At 41.9% G+C, this 22,563-nt stretch overlaps 1 protein-coding gene across 2 annotated transcripts; it reads right to left on the bottom strand.

The window, feature by feature from the left end:
* Positions 1-3,305: 3,305 nt before the first annotated feature.
* LOC129596440 (uncharacterized) lies at positions 3,306-6,073 on the bottom strand. 2 transcript variants are annotated; one of them, XM_055493719.1, is made up of 5 exons: positions 5,061-6,073; positions 4,789-4,891; positions 4,165-4,508; positions 3,747-4,038; positions 3,306-3,690 (listed from the first exon to the last, which is right to left on the bottom strand). In XM_055493719.1, exons 1-5 carry the CDS (start codon positions 5,908-5,910, stop codon positions 3,480-3,482), a joined length of 1,800 nt encoding a protein of 599 aa, XP_055349694.1. In that variant the 5' UTR covers positions 5,911-6,073; the 3' UTR covers positions 3,306-3,479. The 2 variants fall into 2 exon arrangements, with proteins under 2 accessions (XP_055349694.1, XP_055349693.1); XM_055493718.1 differs by having other exon boundaries at positions 3,747-4,508.
* Between the last annotated feature and the right edge of the window lie 16,490 nt (positions 6,074-22,563).

The raw sequence follows: 22,563 nt of genomic DNA, 5'->3' as shown, positions 1-22,563 counted from the left end.
CTTGCCGGCACAGCAATAAACTTGCAAAGCATTAATTTTTATTCGTTTCGTAGTACACTGCACAGTTGCGTTGCTTCTTATATTTTATAAATAGCGTACAACCGACGGTCGCAATCACCATATAATAATACGAGTACGTTACTACTTGCGCAACAGGATGCGGTGAATAATTCCGTACAATTGCAGAAATATCAGATTCCACCCTTAATACGAATACTATTATTAACATTGTCAGATATGCACATCAGATAAAATTATTATAATATCTGGGCACCTTGCGGTTTATTTCTGTATGGTAAATACTTTGAAAGTACTTCCCGGTATACGTGTTATGTTCGATCTGAGAAATGCCTCACAGCGAGGATCAACTGGATAAAAAAATTTCGCTTTTGTTAAATAACTGCGACATATTGATGGTTTGGCTTTAATTAATTACAGCAAACAGCAGCTAGCAAAGCCGCATCGGGATCGGCTCGTTTGGTTGCTGTAACTTGCGAAGCCGAATTAGCAGTTAGGACAGTAGCTTAACAGTCCTGACTGCGCTGCCGTTTTGATTTGGTGGGATGCGGCTAGCGGCAACGCTTTGCAAGCGTGAAAAAATCTTGACATCAAAGCAACAGTAGAATATGAGTACTTAAAACATTTCACGAAGAAAGTATGGAAATGGAAGAACCGTTAGCTAACTTGGCTACGTGGAGGCCCCGGATGAAACTCCCAGTTATACGCTTCGTGATGACTCTGTTCAGCAGTATTCCTTGTAGCAGGCAAAATTAGCACTGAAAACGGAATTACGAGCTCAATCATACCAACAAAAAGCAGTCCCGTAGATTAATATATTATGCGGTCTAGTTACTATAAGTCTACTTTCTAGTCAATATCTTCGTCATGTTGTTCTTCCGCCATTATCTTCGTCATGTTGTTCCGCCACTGGCGGTTGCCCCTCAACGGCCGCGGTTAGACGTTCAATATCCCAAAGCAGGCAACCGGCGGCCTTCGCGCAGCAACGTATAATGATGCACATTACGCCATCAACCAGCAGCATTGGCAACACAAAAGTAAACTTGGACACCAAACTGCAATCAAGATCATCCCTCGAGAGAAGGTAGATTTGAAAAAGGATGTCCAGATAGGGAGCGATCGTAATGCGTCTGACATTATCCAGAGCGTTCCGGCACATGACACGAAGTCGCGAACAGGATGACAAGATTACCTCACCGGGCAGCATTGGAAACGGGTTTCGACGGCAGTTCGTTATAAACCGCAGTATCTCCTGTGCATACAGCGCGGCTCCAAGACATGCTGTTGACCATAGCGCCCCTGGCACTCCAATTGCTAGCAGAATTTTATTTCGTGCGGAGAAACCGGCCTCTTCCGACTGAAGTTAAATATAAAATCGATTTAGCGAGCTTTTTTTTCATCCTTTATCCTTTTTAGAAATTGTTATTCAAGGCACTCTGTACTCAGCAGTCATGAATGCATAGGCGTTAATATTGCTGTTATGTTAGGACGATCTTGACTTTTCTCTATTCTAGAGTCGCTTTAGCGCATAAAAGTTTGATGGTTCCCGCATTTCTAAAACCTTCTGAGCTTCTATAAATGCAGTATCTAAATTGTATTATCTCCCGTACACTGTCCGTACCTTATTGTAAATGCGAAAACCTCGCTACACAGGATGTTGACTGTCATCACTGCGATTCTAGCTCCAGATACAAATAGAAGAAACAATGTGTAAGCCCGCAGCGCTCGAGCACGGTCGCATATTGAATACGACGATTTACCAGAATTTTCGGCAGCTACTGTAAAGGCAGCTGTAATGGCAGGCAATCTTTCCCTGGCGGGAAAAATTATGTTCCGGAAAACAAATGCAGTACTGCACCGTACTTTGTTTTACTGTGGCCGCTAGATGAGGTTGTACCAATTTCAGATTCGGTCGCTGCCTGCATCCTGCCATCACACACGTTAAATAGAACATCCAGCTGCGTGTGCGCAGTTTCCGTGTACCAAACTCTGTAGTGCAGTTCCATCTAGCGGCTACAAAACAATTTTTTATTACATTGTACTATTTCAAAACTTGTACTGTAGACCCTCGCGAGAATCCACAAAGCGTGTGAAAAATACCCCTATGCGTTCGGAAAATTATTGTGTTCAACAACAAGTTTACTTTGGACTGTGAAAACCGCTTATCTGATCGCATGCACGACAGAGGCGAGTAACTCAGTAAGCGGTAATGAACTTGGTACGCTTGCGCAGTGCCCGCGGGCTCCGCACTCGCTCTCTCGTGTCCAGGTAATGTACCGGGAACCGCGACTGCCGTTACGTCTGCATGGGTTGCACTAAATTTGTAACTTCCAGCAAAGCAATTGTAAAACAAGCGCTTTCACACGTTGGTGAAGCCATTAAAATGAGTGTACAATTGGGTCAGAGGATGTCATAATGCCGTTTTGTCGATCAAGTTCAAACGTAACGTACAAATGTGTGACGATCACGAGCCCTCAGGCAACGATGAGTTGCAGAAGCTATTTTCTACAGTACATAAGTGAGCGGGAAGTCAATCTGTTCATCCCAGTTCACTGCAACCGAAATTTCAATATCTTTTGGCTGAAACTGCCCTTTGTTTTACAGTTTCGATTAGTCTAAACCCTGAACCTGCAACTAAGTTTCGATTAATCTAAACTCTGAACCTGCAACTAAATTTTCTTTTCTGCAGTCGCTATTTCGATTCGCAAGACAAAACGAAAAATGGCCTGTAACATAAATAACGACAATATGGTTTCCGGTGCTGGCTCGCAGTCGATAAGTGCCCAAGATGGATTGAATCCATCTTGGGCACTTATCGACTGCGGACTATTATACCATCTGTGGACTATTATACCATCTACAACAAATGAAGAATTAGTTACCCCAAAAAATTGTTACCCTGCGAAGCACCAGTATTCCGCGGAATATTTTTCGTGGGGTAAACGCCTGATTCCTTTTTGTATTACCCGTTCCCGGACGTGTTACTGCTCCATACAGTGTCTATTGTCCTTAGAGGATTGTTCATTACAAGCAAATCTGTGATTTTATCTTCCTGCTTGTTTGTTATGGGAAATGTGTTTATGGGAATGGGAAATGTGTCACCCAGCTGACGTGTTACATTGTGGCTGAGCATGGCCCTGATGTACCGTATTTTACCTTACGTATTGCCGCCTTTAAACGATGCTGTGATGAGGAAGTGTTGACGTAACAAGGAAGTGTCATGTACGTTCTTTACTGACAAATAGATAGTTCTCCACTTCTCTTGAATTAGAGGACCTTATGCCAGCCTCCGGTTGATTATGCCATAGTTATACTAACTTTCCTACCGGCCGCCGGCTAGCTGAGTAATACCGGATGATGGCCGTCTTGCATATTATTTTATCACTATAAGTATGGTTTCAGAGCAAGATGAAGCAGCTATTGCTTAGTTTATGTATGAAAATGTCGTTATTCGGATAATATTACAGCTCGCATAAATTCCTGGATTGGATTGGATCGGATTGGCTTGGTAAATCTTTGCACTTGGTCGCCGTATCAGCTACGTTGCCAAACATCCCGGGATTGCAGGGAAATAGCAAAGCCAACGTCTGCACCATCAGACTTCTCCGAGGAAACTTGGTGGAAATGTCTCTTTTGACGTCTGCCAGGCATTTTGGGAGTTCCTCATTCCACCTGTAAAATTTATGAATAGTTTGGTCTAATTCCTGGTTTCTGTACATACAGCTTACAGCCCATAGATCAGCAAAATAAACGGCCAAATGTAATTTTTCGGATCCAAATCTTCGTCTGTAAGGGAATCCAGCCATTGGACAAGATTTTCGAATTTATTGTTTTCCATTTCTGGACAAAATTTCTCGAGAGCCGTCTGGAAAGCAGTCTCGAACTTAGGCTGAACTGATTCCGTAAAGCTGTAATGCCAGTTTAGTATCGTGATAAAAAACGGGTCCTTGCAACATCTGAGGGATGAACGACCAGCGCGAAACTCCCGCATTACGCCGGCTTCCCAAAACGACACAATCACTAGGAAGCACATGGATAATTTGCTATTAAAGCAGCAATTCTTCAGCATGAAATTGCGACAAACCAAATCGAAATCAAGTCGCATCGTATAGCCGTTCGGCCACGAATAATTCCTCTTGGTATTACCATAGTTATCTTCCTTAGTAAACAACATGTACTCGGGATCCGGAAATGGCAGGAATTCATTTAGCAAGAGTGTGGTGTTGTTGGCAATGACTAGCCAATCAAGTTTCATGTCAAACGCCTTCAGAACATATAGGATACGCAGGCGCTCTTTCCTGTCACCGACAAAGTACAAGACTTTGGTATTCTTGGTAACAGAATTCCCGATTTTGTATGCCATTTCGCAGTCCTCTCCACGCGACGTATATATACTCAAAACTTCCGTGATATGATCGGGATTGTAAGGCAGTATTACGGATTGTTGTATGGCATCCGAAAATAGCAAGTGACAGAATATATTGCACGTCCTAAAACAATGTGTGTTAACGTTCGTTATTGGTTAACAACAAAATCAACATTTTTTATGGACAATGTCAACAACAGAGGAAACAGCAACGACTAACCTGTACTTGTACCTGTTTATACGAAAAAACTGAAAAATGTTTTATGTATTACGGTTTTACTGGAACACTCAGTGCTGCTACTGCAACGTTGCAACATGTATTTAAGTAAGTACGTAAAACACACAATGAGATTTAATTATTTTAACCAAGAATTAGTATATTAATTACGTCGTTCATATACTACCTGCGAAGTTGGTGCTGGTCGTAAACTTCCAGATAAGCGAAGATCATCAGAATAAGCTCCGCGTATAAATCGTCAAAGCGGACGTCGTTTGGGTCTTTGGATTCTGAAAAAGCCAGCAGGTTCGTGGAGTGTTGCGAAATATAACTCCACAGTCTCCACTACACCATTGAATTTATCATAGCGAAAATTTTTTATATTAACATTTAGCCATGCTTTTCTTACTCGTATTAATAAAAAAACCTTTTAAAACTTTGCTGTGATTACCAATTTACCATGCTGAGCCGGAACAATGGTCAGTATTTCTTCCAGAACGCAGCGCACGGCTTTATTTACGGCTGTCGATGGTTTAAACCTTTTAAAAAACCTATCCTGAATAACTATAAGGCGGGGAATGTCGTAGTCTGTGTAACTGCGCTTGACCTGAGAAACCAGTATGTCAATGCAGCCGTTCAAAATTCCAAGAAACATGAAGTCCCGACTCTTTTTCACAAAAAGACTTTGAAAGAAAGAAAATTCTCGAATTCGTTCCAAAATGCCGGCAGTGCTATCAGTAAAGGGGGCGTTTTTCTGGAAATAATCTCCAAAATCGCGAAACACCTGGTCTGTTAAACAGGGTGAAGTGATTTCGGAGAGCGGAATTTGCACCTGGCGAAATAACTGCGGTGTGACGGGGGGTCCTCGACTTTTCTCGTAACGAAGACACCTGAAAGCACGACCGCCACCATCCAGCACGCGGTAAAATTTGACCATGTTATCTGGTCGATGCACTTTGACGGTTCCCAGTAGGAACGATTTATTGGACTTTCCATCAAGAGAAGATACTGGTTGCCAGGATTCAGGCTCGTTTTCGTTCACACTGACCAAGACTTCAATGTCTTTTTCTATAAGGCCATCTGGAGGAACCATGACCGCTTCTTCCGGATCCGGTAAGTACAGTTTACCCATAGGAATGCGCTGTAACTGCTGCATGGCACCAACTCGCACCATGCAGTGATCACTATCAACCCCACAAACGTATCCACGATACGTTGCATTATCGCCCAGGATATCCACAATAAAGCGATCGTACGTGCCAGCGATCAGCGGATGCCTGCTAACCCGTGGTAACAAACCCAGTTCCATAATGTGGTACAGCTAAAGGGACCGCTGGTGGAAATGCTTTGAAACACGTAGGACTGAACAATTGTACACTGTACAGTATGTAGTATGTACTATTATACGAGATACTCGTATTACTTTGAAGATAGACGTCAGGCTAATCGACCATAATACCATACATAATCTGCCATGAGGAATTGGTAAAGCATTTTAAGCAAGCACTGCGGCCAAAAAATGTAAAAACCTGTACGCGATGAGATAAGCATGGCCTGACAAATGAATGTTGGTTTACATTAAGCAAATTATCAGATATAAAGCTCTGTCGATCGAAATGTTGGTCACTGCGCCACTCATCTCTAGTGGGATCATGTTGGCCAGTGACATTGCGGATAACACGTTCATCCGTGCCTCAGTCATGTACTCGCCGATCCATCTTCACAATACACTACTTGCAGCGGAAGGAATGAGCATGTAGCGGAAGGGTCGTGTGGTATTATCGATTGAAAGTTGCGCTGCTGCACGCACTGTTGCATGATGTACAGTATCAGGTACCGTCTACTTTAAGTGTGCAATGTGCATTGTACGATACAATACATACTGTACGCAATGATACACTATTAAACATAGACGGCTGACCTGAACGCTGCATGTAGATTGTGCGCACAAGGTTTGCAGGTCAAAAAGATATGGACCCGAGACGCACATTTATTGAGTTAAATCTTGATTAGGATGTATGCACACTTCTGCGGTCAAAATATTTGTTAAAGATACATTTTTCAAAAATTTTGCGTTAGATTCCAAGCATGGGAATTGTAAACCAGCTTTGCTGAATACGGAAGTGTTGAGATCAGTCGGCCCGCATATAGCAGCCACTCAGGAAGCCATTAAGTTGCTACATCCGATCCGAAAGTTCCCGTGGAAGCAAAAAAAATTTGAACAGTTGCCCAGTTTTGTGAGATCATTACAAAGTAACGTTACACCTTATGCAGCAAAAGTAAAATTTGCGAAATAGTCGACAACCGTACCACGAAATTTTTCATTGACTCCTCGCAATAGCCACTCATACAAATGCCGTAATGAAGAAACAGAATATCAGGAGCAGTCGCGAATATTAAGAGCAAGAATATAGAATATTAAGAGTAATTCGTGTTTTGGTGCTTGTCTACTGTATAATACAAGGATTATCCAATCGAAAAACAGCGGCAGAGATTTTCTGGTTTTTTTATTAATAATTGCAGCCATAACAAACTACAAGTTTTCAGGAACATAAGTAGAAATCGAAACATCGAGACCAAGTTAAGAGATCATGATTCAACAAAATCAAGGTGCCCAAATAACTACACACAAGCAAACAAGCAAAGGATCCAGTTGATATACTGTAGATCATGCAGTATCTGAGCAATCTACTTGTTGTAAGTGGAATAATAATCCGCGGTGTAATAACCATCTCGAAGATTGACTGCAGAAGCGCCAAATACGTTGACGTTCTGGCCGTCATTTCCGGCACAACCCAGCTTGCTTGTGGTTGCAAAGACGTTGGCCATTGTGTGACCGCGGTAATGCAATTCAGACTAGTGTGGAGAAACCGACACTGCTAAACAGTGGGAAATCCAATGTAAAACCACGTTACTGCGATAGGAGAAAACTTAGCATTGAGTTGGTTTCGCAAGACAAATTTCTCATTTAACTGAATAATGACTGAAACTGTCCTGTCCCCTGTTTATATCAGCAGACCTAAAGTCTTGCGTACTAGAACCTCCAGGCTACAATTAAAAATTTTCACAAATTACGACTAATATTAAGTGCCTAATTGACAAAAGATCCTTGCCGTTATCTGATTGTCAATCAAACGGCATCAAAATGACGCCGGCGCTTTGCTTGACAGTTGACACCGTTGTATTCGGATTTCATAACGGCACGATGTTGCCGCAGCTGCGGTACAGAGTAGGCATAAAATGAAATAGCTAACCATAAGTACCTTCGTGAAGAGTTCGTGCTGAGAAATTAGGTGTTATCGTGATAAAGGTGCTTATTAATATATACATATTATGCCTGGTGTGCCGCTAACTTTTTATGAGTTTATCGCTAATTAAATAATATGGCTTGCACCGCTTATAAAAACAATGTAGTAATTTTTCCAGTTCCATTGTATGCTACGAGTATTAAGCATAACATTACAAAAACACTGCCTTGTATTACAAAATTGTATTTTGTATTTTTCACATGCTTCTCTCGGCTGTGTTATAACCTGGAGCCTAGGCAAGATGGCAGTGATAAAGAAAACATACTGATGAGTGATGACTGCGCAATATCCTGAAACAACAACAAAATTTTATGTACGCTAATACGCTATAATAAAGAATTTAGTACTTACCGGAGGCGAAACGGTTCAGGAATCGCGCGACGCACACGCGATGGCTCTAGGTGAATTATCAGTCTAGCGAAGTGCTTTAATTGTTTTATGTGGTCCGTGAACTTTCGTTTTGTAGTTGACAGACTGTCCTTATAACCAGACAGTTCCTTGGGGCAAAATTACGTGCAATACAAACTAACGATCGTAATGATACAACGGCCTATTGTTAGTACTTATCTGTAATTGCCACCAATATCGTTTCCGTTGTCTGAATGTCATTCATTGACGCTTAGAAGGTACGTAGTATCCTAAGTTACTACCGGCATTGTGCAAAACCAATCTGTTCAAAGCGGCATCTCACAATTGCAACGTAATTACTGCATGGCAATGACCGTTGTAGCTCATGATCATAATATACAAATGATGGAATTTAATACTGGTTAGCAAACGTTTCTCGCAATGCATGCACGTTGTAGGAGACGTATACAATACCGTATACAATTACATGTATTGTACAATACCATGCCATGACGTCAGCTAATGCAGGAACGGCCCCAGCGACATGAAGTTCTTGCGGCTTAATATGGTTCTGAGCTTTTTTATCTTCATACAAACCACTTCTTCTGAATCGGCAAAAGGATGTCCTACTCTTACGTTAACAGGTTGCGGCATTCGGATAGGCAATTAGGTTTTACCGGTGTAGTTGCTGCAGTATTTTCTGTTAGGCGATTAAGCGTGGCAGTCCTGAACCGCAAAGACAGCCTGGAATTTTTTTATCGACATTTATCTTAATAAAAACAGTTCATTTTGGCTACGCTGGCAGTTAGCAATTAAGTAATAAGAATGGAACTACGACTGAATATTATTTGGATTAGTGTTATGGCCATTAAAAAAATACTAATTTTCTGTTCTTAGAAAAACTCGAGGGATATTCTGATTGGATTTTATTACCAAATAAATAACAACAACATTGGAATATCTTTGGCATAAGCGAACAACGAAAGCACTGAGATTAACTAACGAGATCAACTAGTAATAAGAACAACTGATAACTTATTTGTTGTACGTAGAATAATAATCTGCGGTGTAGTATCCATCGCGAAGGTTGCCCAGAGACGCGCCGAATGGTAAAAGGATACGGAAGAAGTGATACCAATACGTGATAACAACGCAATATCCTGTCGCAATAACAATAACGTGTGCGAGGCATGTATTCACGATGGTTTACCGCAGGCGAAACGTTATACGATTCGCGCACACGAGATGGCTCCAGGGGTACACATACGGAGAGTGCGAACAACCATTAAACCTGAGTGAGCGCTCTCTTAAGCTTACGATCGACAACATTAGCCGACAGAAAGGAAGGCTGGAGTTTTGGCAAAGTCTTGATGAATGACAATTAAATAAACTGATGCCGGCATACTTAACGGCAAATCTCTTAATGTCAATCAATAAAACTTTGCTAATACCCGGTAATTGTTTCTGTTACCTGTTGATACCGGTCGTATGTGTACATTTAGTCAACTTTAATGCACATTCCCACGTTAGACTACGCTATATTCACCTCGAGCCATCTCGTGTGCGTCGCGCGTTGCAGCGTATTGGCCTGCGGGAAACATTTAATTTGTGAAAGCGTGCGTCGCATGCGCTGTTATTGTTGCAGGATATTGCGTTGTTATCGACTTATCAATATCACTGCTGGCATGTTTGCCTCGGCATCCAGTCATAACCCGCACAACACAAAAACACGCACGCACCGGCACAATAAAAACAAAAGTAAAGCAATAAGTACGGTATGAAGACGGAATACACGCTTCTCATAAAGTGGCTATTTATTGCACTGCAAATTGCGATGCTTTGAAATCTTAACTGGCCAGGATCAAATAATTTATCTTTTTCCAGCTATTTTGTCCGTTAATAATCTGCATCAGTACAATGTACCGTGGACGTTATGAAACCTAATTAAACAGCGCCAAACAAAACGCCGTCGTCATTGTGATATGGCCATATGCGTGAGTGAAAATCAGATAACAGCAAAGATCTTTTTTTAAATTGGCCATCTAACTTAAGTCGCAACATTGTGCCAATTACTAAATCGTAGCCAGAAGGTTCTTGTTCGCAAGACTTTAAGTCGGCAGATATAAACAGCTAGCGGGACCGCTGCATTTATACCATCGACATTCAATCGACTACACACCTTCTTCTTCTTTAGCAGTAGCGTTCTTTCTCACTGGTTTTTGTGTTATTGCAAGTGTTGGTTAACCACGATATTTCACAAATTTACTCGCACTATGGCCATTATCTCTGCCGCCACAAACATGTCGGCCTATGTCCAAAATGCCGGTACTAGCTCCTTGGTCTAGGGCTCTTCTCCGGGTAACCTTCGTGATGGATACTTTACAACGGATTATTATTCCACGTACAACAGGTAGTGCGTTTCGATAGAATTATTGTGGAGTCCGGATTCTCTCGAAACTCCGATTTAACTACGTCATGGTCTCAGAATAATTTTCTATCTCTTAATTTTCTCATGTTTTTCAAAATTGCATGTGCTCCAAAATGCAATGTTAAGCTTGCTTCGCCTACAATGAATAAACCCAAAACCCAAAAACCTACAAACCATTACAAAACCTACCCTAAGTATTCGAACCGGTTCTTTTGTGCGCGTAAAGTGCCCCCTTCAAACAAAATAAAGCACCCACAGACATGTTCGATCGGGTTAGTTCATTGATGCACCGTTAGAATACAATGTTGACCCATTGGACTCTTTAATATTGCTCCTATTTCAAATAAAAAAACAAAATTTTTAATGTTTTCTTGCTCCCGTCGCTCAAAGTCAGGAGTTAGTGGGCGCGTCTTTGGCTGTATACATGCATACGCACTGCAGTATCGTTTCTGGGGTTAATTCAATGAGCACCATCAACAGCAAACCTGTTCGTAGTTTAAAACCTCTAAACTGGACCGGCACGGTAGCAAATGTGGAGATTTTGCTTTATCATCTAATTACTTTTCGGCTAATGCAAAAACAATTCACAGCAAATTCAATGTAAAAAACTTGGTTCAGATTTTGCATTCGATAAAGCCTTAATCAACACCTATTTCAATGACCTTTTCCTTAAGTCCTTTCCTGAAGGTTAGTGTACCTTCGAGCTTTCACCGCATAACAAATCGCGTAAATATAATTCAAGGCGCCATTCTGTCCAACGTGAGCTCGAGAGCTAACTTGTCAAAAAATTTATTGGATGATGTAAATGATTTCTTAACCGTAAATGAATATATATTGCTCAACAAACGGTTTACTTGTTTTACCTAAATACATTCAATTTTCTTGGCAACTGTCTTCTCCTTTTTCCTAGCTGCCCTTCTTATTTTCCTTGCCCCAATTTAACCACCACGGTGGTTGGACACAATACAGTTCAATTAAGAGTCGTGGTCGGTAAGTATGACTATGCACTGCAGAAAACTATGCACTCCCACCGTTGTCAGCATCCTTTTTGTTACATTACGGTGTCCTTTGACCCTATCACATTAATTTATGACTCCTTACCGGAATTCGAAAAAGCGACCCCATAATAACTTCTAGCGTATTCAAAGAAAGCACTTGAATTCACTGACTTCGAAAACGTTCTTATTTACACTTAAGCGGCTAGCTGACAAATAGGTAGATTGCCAATTTTGTCGTCATGCTAATAAACGGTGCTGAAGTTACGAAGCACAACTGTCGCTTCAAGAACTGCCTCATATTTTTGCCTTTTAAATATTTCAATGACACAATTTTCTTAGAGCACACTATAACGCGGGGCCGTATGGGCGCCACGCGTATCCTCGACAGCGAACAGCGGTGAACCCGGATGAGGCTTTATTGCCGAATCTAATGCGCACCGTGGCGCAGCAACACCAGACTAACCAGGAAGGATTCTGCAGCCAGTGCAACTGTGCTGCAGATCCGTCAAAAGAGCGCAGCAATGTGCGGGGTGGAAATCCCCAGAAACAGCGAATAGCTACTCAGGAGGGCGGAGCGTCCCGCCCTTACAACACTTAGATAGTGCTATCTTGGCCCTTCAACAGTTATAATTATCGCCAATGAAGACATGGAAGCAATATTTATTTTTACTTTTGATTCAGTATTTACGAGGTCAATGTCGACATTCAACACAACTACTCGAATGCACACTGGTCAAATGTGTTACGATTTACGAACAACAGGAGATCCATAAAAGAGATCTGGATAAAAAAGATCCGTATAAAAAACGGTTTTTGTTATCTATCAAAAATCATAACACCCGTAGTAGCGAAATACAGTATGTAAACTGCTACCGCTAATAAAATCACAGAGACAGGGCCACGGTCAAGCAATCTGTGCAGGAGCCGGGAATAATATTCTTGATCCCTGATGGGTTTTATCACGTTTTACTTATTGTATGTAGAATAATAGTCCGTAGTAAAATAGCCGTCTCGGAGATTGCCCCGAGGAGTCCCGCATCCAGGAATTTCGCTTGCGCTAACTCGATTGTTCATTGTAATCGATACTTCCACTGGATGTGCCATGATGCTAAACACCTGCGAACCAATTGTAACACGTATTTTGCTAACCGCTTTCTCCAGTTAGGACGAAAACCTAACAACGAGAAGTTCACAGCAGATACTTGTTTATAACTCGTATTTGAAATTGTGAATGAAAATTTTTTCCTAAGCTGTACGTATTTATAGTACCGAAAAAGTTTGTGGTATTTGATAAGTCGCTTCGGGTTAAGTTTGTCAAGAAGCCGTTTAAAACGCTGCGGTAGACGTTAAGTATTTAATTACGGTAGATCCTCTTTGTTATCTGATTGTCACTAATTGTGGCTGAAGATTGCGCATCATGACATCGTTGCTTTGTTGTTATTTACGGCATGATGTCGCAGTTGAAATTAAAATCGTCTTAAGCACCTGGAGCCATCTCGTGTGTAACGCGCGATGCGTGTTTTTCCATTGCGGTTAGGCATGCAGCTGCAAAGCTAAGTTTTGCCCTCAAATCTGTACATTGCATTTAAAAATGTTTTTGTTCGACCAGACTTGAAGTCCCTTTGGGGTTGTCTGCTCTTGTCCCGTAATAATAATAATAATAATAAATTTTTGAATTGCGTTGTCACTCGCAGATCATTATGGGTGGTCAAAATCTCTGTGTATTCTTTACGCGGCAGTTTGCGCGGCAGTTGGGTAAAAAGCGTGAGTCAACGGCGCGTAAACAAGCAAACGTGCTCATTCGTAAACAAGAATTCTGGGATGGGTTATCAGCTTACTCTTCCATGTAAGCGTTGCGCTTCGATATCGAAGCGCAACCATTACTTACCCAGACATACACACGTATAATTTGTCAGCCAGCAGAGTTCTTTGTTAACGTTGTCAACATTTTGCCAACAACTGTATACAATGGATTTGTATAATTTCATATGTAATGATCTGATATGTCGCTTGCGTGATTAATTACGGAATTACCAGCATATTTTGCATTTCAGTCTGTTTGACTTTCACTTTGCATTTGTTGCCGGCTTAAATAACGACGGCTCTGGAGACACACTTTAAATTTCAACATGAACTCAACATCGTCGTCTTCTGATTCAAGCGCATCAAAATCGCTATCGCTGGTGCTTTCGGAATCGCTTTCTAACAAGGCTTGCTCCGTTTCATCATTGATTGACTATTCGATCTTTAAACTGATAATCTTTTTGTCGCATAGATTAAGAAATTTCTGCCTTTTAGATGGTGGTGCCATTGCAGAAATCACAACAGTTATTGCCACTACTGTAATTTATACACGTGCAATTAATTTTTGAACGCCTCGCAAATAAAGAATAGCTGCAGCGTGACAGGCGCAGCGATGTCTTCGTTATGCCGGGACATGATGCAGACTAGTTCATGTGGCGCCGCATTTTGCATTAAAAGTAACTTTTGTTTTCACTTTGGTGGTCAGTTTCTTTCCTGGCACGCAAACATACTCGTCTTATCATTTGTTGACAGCTTTTTGGCTGATTCATCGGGTTGTTTTTACTTGTTCTGGCCTTTACGCTACATGCATCGATTACACAGAAGATTTTGACCACCCATATTATCAAGGATACTGCCTCTCATGCCATTATTTACGCATTTGCACAGCCTAGAACCAAACTGCTCTGCAACGCTGCGCCAACTTTAAAATCATCATCAAGCGAGCGAGCGAAGCGAGCGAGCGTTTTTAAGTTGTAGTGCGTCACGCGAAGAGCTGGGTCCCCGGGGTCCAGGGGCGAAGCCCCTGGCTGGGGTTTGGGGCGGAGCCCCAATAAGCAGGGGGTGCGGGGGGCGCAGCCCCCCGCTGAAACAATTGAGAAGGTACCACAAAATTTATCAGTACTAACCGGCCCAGGTGGAGTGTTTTGGAAGAACCGTCACACGGAGAACCACCCGGGCATTTTTAACGAACCCGCCGTACTAAAGTATGGCAGGGGCGTAAATTTGGACCCGGTCCGGAAATTTTGACCGGCCCAGGTGGCGTGTTTTGGAAGAACCTTCACACGGAGAACCACCCGGGGATTATTGACGAACCCGCCGTAGTAATGTATGGCGGGACCGTAAGTTTTCTCCCGGTCCGGAAATTTTGACCGGTCCAGGTGGCGTGTTTTGGAATAACCGCCACACGGAGAACCACCCGGGCATTATTGACGAACCCGCCGTACTAATGTTTGGCGGGACCGTAAACCTGGACCTGCTCGGAAAAGCTCATTGTCGGTTAGGAACTTCTTTTCACGACGGAAAAATAAATTACGGGAACAGAGTTTTTACAAAACTGAAGAACTTCTGATCTTTCAAAGCGGCGTTGAGCATTTACGAAGGGAGCAGATTTAGCTTTTAAATATTTTTTTTTCGGCAAGCTTTTAGCAGGCACCGGCTTGGTTCTTACGATGCAGAGACCGAGCAGGGTAAAAAGGCGGGGCTATATTTTAGAATCAAGCCGGTCCAATCGAAGCCAACTTCCTGTTGCTCAAACTTCTACGTCTGTGCCGTCGCCATCTCCAGACTGCTACTCGACCCGACAATAAAAGGATCAACCCAGCCCGGCAGATTAATCCATAGCCCAGACCCAGAAATGAGAGGTGGAGACTCAAAAAAAAACTTGAAAAACTGATAGTACTTGCGTTACACGGACCAGGAACTAAAACAATTTTTATTTCTGTTTTATTAATAAGATAACAGACAGATGCAGCATTCTTGTTGCATCCGGCAACGTCCGGAATGTTGCCAGATGCAACAAGTAAGAGACAGAACCCATCACGCTCTCAAGCAAACCCGATGTCGCTATCACAAAGTTTACAATTACCTGAATTGGCGGCTCAATTTGAGCGGTGGTTGAGCCACCAGTAGATCCCGTTGCTCGACAGTTACAACAGTTTAAGCAGGTTTCTGATTTATTGCGCCTTTTGAGGCGGGCTTCAAACGAATTTGTGGCTGGCGCTATGAAACTTACTTAAAGCCGTTTATTGCAATCACAGGATACCGTTACCAAAGCCTAAAGGTAAATAATGCAGCGTAGTATCCAGTAATGCAACGTCCAAATTATGCAACGTAGAATCAAACGATTTCAAATCAATCGTTTAATTGAACCCGATTAAGTTTATCTAAAGTTTTTGGTTGAGGTCAACTCGTCCTTACCGACGTGTCGCCGGAATTGCATCGCACCAAATTGTTCTGCAGAATTGAAGTGTGGATCAGCAGCCGATCCATAATCTGGGTCCAGCATTGGCAAACCTTTCGTAAAAGTTTTGTGGTCATTTGAACAGACCTTTTACTGGCCATTTATCCCTGTTTTTACCGCTTTTCGGTAGTTCAGTTAATAAACTTAAAGACATTGAGGCACCACTGGACCACCAGTACAGTAAATGCACGGCAGTGGGGTGTCTTGTCGAAGTAGCGAAAGATTCGACCAGACAAAACTCGAAGCGATCGGTCACCACTTCTCGAAAATACCCATATCGTTTTACTATCGAGTCGCAGTATGCAGATTCTTGACAACGTTGTTTCGAGCCAGTGCTGAACTCTTGCAAAAGCTGCACTTTGCTGTAAAGCTATTGTGGTCGCTGGAGCTGTACAACATGATTACATCTCTCAAGAAAACGTAGTCGCAGCCCATAGCAGCAAAAAGCCTCCCGTCGGGAAGTGCAATACCTGGGTAACTGTGATACGACATCCAGGGACGGCTAAAACTCCACTGTAAAAACAGTAAAAAACAGACCAGTTAAAAATAACTGCAGACAAATGCCTTTAATTACTGGTAGATCAGGGATCCGAGAAGCTGTTTTCCAAAACTCTACCGAGGTAGACAAAAAATCGTTCGAGCATTGACACATCAAATCTACATATGGCCAATGCCAACAACCGTAATAATTGATATGGAGCTGAAACCTCGCCGTAGGTAAAACCGCAAACAGAAAAAATGGCGTGCAAACCAAACCAGCTGCACCTATGGGGTGCCCAGACTATCCCGATACCAGAACCCACGAGGCACTTGAGAAGAAAAGCGAAACTGAAGCGAATCACACGGCTATCTCTGATCCTTCCAACACCCTAAAAAGAAGAAGCCATCAAGCGGGAAGACAGGCAATAGTCCTCCATATAGAGTTGATGGAGTATGGGATCTCTGTACCACACGGCCTTGAAATGCCGCGCTTAGATTTAAACAGGCCTTTCTGCCGGCCCATGCAATACCCGCACCCATCTGGAAAACGAGATACCAGCCAGCATCGTGCGGAACATGTGGCAGAGAGTATCTCATGAGAATAAAGGCCCCATAAAAGTTTAGCACCAATGGCGAGCCCTTATGCGAGGAAATTACAGTTCAACACCAGAAATGGGGTAAAAGAAATATTGGCTACCACGTGGACGGCTCAAATTATCGTTGCTTAACAGTAGAATGCGAGATTTGGCATAGCGATACGGATATCGTTCAGGGTATACGTGACCTGACTTGACGGCAAATCGTCGTTCCCATCCCCACGGGAAAGAAAGAAAAGAACAAGGCCTATCCGGGAGACTCTTGGTATGCTAACCAGGTTAGTTATTTAAGTCAACAGCCTGCTGACTCAAGGTGGCAAACCGACCCTATCGGCGATCGATTACGGGTTGTGCCACCGAATACTGCACGTAGCGACCACCGCAGCCAGATAACCTCGCCACTAAACGCAAAAAACAAAGTGTCAAATAATCAGTATATGTTTTGTCCAATTTAAACCGTTATTTCCAAACAAATCCTCGTTGATCTGCTTTTGCTTTTATTCATCACAGAAACCCAATTTCGTTGTTTCGAATCTTCCACATGCCAGTACGCGCAAGAAAATCAAGACCAACTTTTGTTTGGCTGCAGCGGCTCTGGCATCGCGAAATCATGGACTCAAAAGAGTTTTAGGAAAGTTGGTTTTGCATTCATTTATTCATGTTGTACATACATTATCAGTCTTATCATAAGTACCTTATCATTTTCCGTCACTACTTACCCTTATTTTTTCGCTTTTACTTGACTTTTGGTTGTACGAATCATACTTTTACATTTGACTGCTTTATGCCTACGCTTTCCGCGTAGTGAAGGCCAGCTGCTCTTCTTATCTCTAGCAGTCATAGCAGAAACGCATCCCACTGAGTGGAATAGTGTTTCTTCTTTATTGTATTTTGAAAAAGGATATGTTTTATTCTCGTTTCATTTTTCTGTTTCTCTTTGCTCTTTCGGGACCATCTTTTACGCCGCCAGGTGTAGCATTGTTTATCGGCTTGCTGCGGCCGTCAAGTTGAAGAGCTGGCTCAGAATCTTCGGCTGACCTCACTAAGCCGGCTACGACGCGGTGTGACCCGGTAGCCTGAACATGTTTAATTTGAAAAATAGTTAACACTACTTCTGCACAGAAAGACATGTGTTTAATATTTGCTTTTTGTCTATAACAAACAGACAAGTTTGCGGGTTGCCAGAATTGTATACAGTAAATCATTTATTGGGTTTTGCTGTGGGTTCTTAATAAAAATTTACAGCAAACTTCTAACTCTATTTATACCCAATAAAAGGATGTACAAACAAATACGGTCGTCTTATCCTGAAAGTGGGTGCCAGGACCGACATAGCACAGGACGTCTGACGTAGACAGCTTAATGATATGTCCTCAGCATATGATGCAGCTGGGAACGGTAAGACAGATCCCCGCATGTTTACTGTTGGTGGTGTTTTATCCAAAGAAGTTTTTTCACAAAAATCTTACGATGCTCGCTCGCTTGCACTAAGGGCGGTTACGACCTTCTATACTAGTAAAATTTCTGATTAACAAAACTACCGGAAAAGTTTCTGCAGTTGTGCCTGCTTATAGCCTTGTATGCATCCGTCACTGAATACCATATTATATTCTACCAGCAAACACAGATGTACCGGTAATACGTCAAACTCGGCGCTAAAATATATGACAGTAGGTATGTACAGTAAAACCTAAGGAAGAGGTACTGACACTACTGACCCGTGCTCAAATTTGATTATACCGTTGCTCCTAATCACTATCGTTGGTTGATGTTAATTCTTAAAGTACCTAAAGAAACGTAAATGAAAACGTGCACATAAAGTAGGTAATCACAATAAGTCTATAACCACTTCTTTTCACCCAAGTTTTTTATAGCCACCCCTTTTTGGACCCTGCAATTTATAGGCACGTTTATTACTATTAATTAAATATTAGCACACTCTGCTGTTGGTTTTTGTAAGCACCCAATTTTAATTTTCATTATTTTAGATAAAGTTTTTATAATAATTTATTTCAATGACCGGAAGTTTGTCGTGACAGCATTTTATTGACAGTAAATTTTAATATCTGAAGAAACAATCTAACAGTAACATTCTCCTGACAAAAGCTGGAAACAAAAACGTGGAGATCACATAACGAGATCATATCGCGACAGAGTCCGAGTTATGGTGACAGAAGTCACTACAAAAACGAAAAAATAGAACACACAATAGTTTTATTATTAACTGAATCTGTACAATCTATTTGTTGTAAGTAGAATAATAATCCGCGGTGTAGTATCCATCTCGAAGATTCCCTGGTGTAGCGCCAATGACACCGGAGCTCTGACCGGAATTTTCGACATAACCCGGCTTGCATGTCGCTGGAAAGGTATTGGCCATAGTGCGAATATTTCAAGCCTGCGAGTAGTATGACGAAACGAACACTCCTAACAGCAGTAGTACAATATATGTAAACGACGTTACAGATACAGGCAAAAACTTTGCGTTGAGCAGGTTTAAACACAACTGTTCAGTCGAATGGAGGTGACTGGAACAGTTCTGTCGACTGCTTATATCAGCCGACCCAAAGTCTTGTGCACCAGCACCTGCGGGCTACAAATAACAATTTGCAACAAAATTGCGGCTTGAAATTAAGTGTCTAATGGACCGTAGATCCTTGCCGTTATCTGATTGTCACTCAGACCGCATCAGAATGACGACGACGCTTTGTTTGACAGCGTTATTTTTACGTTTCATGACGTCACGGTGTTGCCGTAGTTGACGTACAGAATAAATGCTAACCTTATGCTGACAAACCGGGCATTACAGTTTGGATCTGCCTGGCGCTGGGTGGACCACAAACTGATTCGTTGCTAGACGCGTACTATTGTCAACAAACAAACAGCGTCATACTATGATTGCACTCCGTTACTGTATATGCGCCAATTCTAGAGCCCACGTTTTAATATCCTGGTCACCTGCGCGATATGTACTGTATAATAGTATTTAATATACATGTACCTTCTTTAGGTGTACATGGTAAGTGGATGCCGAGGAGGAGATATCAGTGGTTGATAGCAATTAGTAGATCACAAATGCACAATGTACTTGATATCATGCCCTCGTAAGTGCGATCTTGTATACGTGTTTAACGCTTGCACCTTTAAGTTAAATGCCGCCCCTTGGTGGCGGTAGGTGCTTCACTTTGAAGGACTCTTATATTAACTTCAGAATACGGTTTTCCGTAACCCCTGGGCTTTTAAGCAGCCAGCCAACCTTTCCTTGAGCAAATAATCTAACACGAAAGGTAGTATACCGTAGTGCTGAGTGTAATTTTGTTTATTTCGGTTGCCGAGTTGTACGGGAAATCCGCTACAAGAAACCTGTTTTAGAAATTAGCTGTTCGGTAATGAAAGTGCAGTACAGGATTTCAGTAACCTTTCCTTCTAAAGCATGTCGTGAAAATGAATCAAGTTATTAGTGTCAAAAGCAATATCTGTAGTGTCAGATATGACACGGAAGCAGAGCAAGGAAAATGGGGCAAAACCCTTTATTGTGAATCAATAAAGCAACCACAAACAAACACAGAAAACCAATGCGGTCTAAGCTGTGGAAAGTAGCTGCCAGCGAGCTCGTAAGAAATCGTGATAATGATTCAGCGTGCTGCAGGTATGCAACAGCTGATGCCGCAAAGCATAGAATCGCTCGTAAGCGCTGGGCTACGCCCCCAAGAGTGCAGAAATGCGCTGATTGGTCAGCGTAGACAAAGTATACGCTGAGTGAGCAGCGTAATATAGCGGCACGAATGGCGTGGCCATGTGCGGGCGGGCGACAGAGCAAGCCACAAGAGGTGTCTACCGCCTCGAGTGAGCGGTCTCTGACAGTAGACTTACACAAACCGCTTACCGTACAGATAATGCATAGCGTTATTATCACTATCGTAACCTTCTGGCTTGCTCTGTAAATAACTTCATACGAACTTCATACAATGCAGTGATGACCTTTCGAATCCGGTTATTTACTGTAAGTGGAATAATAATCGGTTGTGAAATACCCATCCCTGAAATTGATGCTACCACGAGGGAAAGCGGCACTCGAAGAAGTCTGTCCGGATTTGCTGAAATAACTCCATACGCTGTCAATTTCAAAATGGTTATTCATTTTATAGAAGGAAATTACGTTAACACTGAGTACAAAAAGGTCAACGCAATCAAGGTATAACTGCTCCTCCGTGTTTTGAAAAAATAAATAGAAGTTTTGCACAAATCGCGAAGTTTGAGGCTAAAATATATATACGCACGTGCCTTATATTCTAATGTTTAGCGTTCGCAAGCCAGACTGAACCTTGAGGCTAAAAGAACAATTGACTAAAGTTGACTTTCATAAATTTGCTTTCGTAAAGCAATGACTGTATGAAATTAGTTTCCTTATTCTTATCTGATTGTCACTCTTGAGATTTTGCTACCGCAGCATGCGTTGCTTCGTTTTGTTAGTCTCCACGCACTATTTCCGTACTGTATCGTACTTGCATGGAAAATCGCCTGAAACCATCTCGTGTCTTACGCACGACACTCGCTGCCTTAACAATAAGGTTGCACTTACGTACTTACATAAAATTGTACGCCGACAGAAACCGCGGCAACACGACAATCATGCCGTCAGTTAGAACTTCAAAGGTTGCAGGTATGTACTATATAGTTTTAATATCCGTAACAAGGAAGCCCCATCCTTGCAAGCAGTTCCTACATTGCTTAAATCAACCATTTTTCAGTATTCATGAGATATTATTGTTATAATGTTTTATTGTACTAATTCAATCAGTTTTTGCATTTTTTCCGGTGTGTGTTTTTTGCCAGAGGTCACCAAAATATACAAATCTTGATCCTAAAGTTTTGTATACCACGATTTACAAATTTTCCTGTCCCATAAGCATAAGCTGAACTTCAAAACATTGTTGACGCATATCCACCCGTAGGCATAAAACTATCGCTATCAGTGCTACCACCTTGAAGGCGACTGTACTTCCTGTTTCAAGAATTACGAATTTCTTTACGTTTTTTTTTCAAAACTGTTTTGAAAAACGAAGTCCAGGCACGTTTTACCCTTTTCAAAGGTCCAGTGACCCAAAACACGCTTCTTAATACTCCATACAGTTAGTTGACGAACTAAGGAACTGCAACAACATGATTTAGCGGTATGGTCGTTTTATTGACCGGTTTCCGATTTTACCGTGTAGAATATTTCCAACAAACCTTCGTTAATACGAGAGTACGGTATATTTTTCTACTGCAGCCTTTCGAAAACAAGTTATCAATGACGCATCCATTTTTTCTTTTTATTCGGTAGTAATCCAAAGAACCAAACAAATGCACGTTTATTTTTAAAATCACTTCTACAGTAAGTCGGGTGTGAGATCCGCAAAAGAGATCTGGTTTGAGAAAATTTCGTAAAACGACCTTTTAACAAATAACTGAAATAGAGAAGTCAACTGCTACGGCTAACAAAATCACGTGATAAGGTCCCAGAAGCTGCAATACAGATGCCGAGAATCCGAGGGAGG

This window comes from Paramacrobiotus metropolitanus, unplaced genomic scaffold, assembly GCF_019649055.1.
Source record: "Paramacrobiotus metropolitanus isolate TYO unplaced genomic scaffold, Prichtersi_v1.0 Parri_scaffold0000089, whole genome shotgun sequence".
Lineage (NCBI taxonomy): Eukaryota > Metazoa > Tardigrada > Eutardigrada > Parachela > Macrobiotidae > Paramacrobiotus > Paramacrobiotus metropolitanus.
Note: the sequence above shows the minus strand (reverse complement) of the source record. Positions and strands in the feature narration are given on the sequence as shown.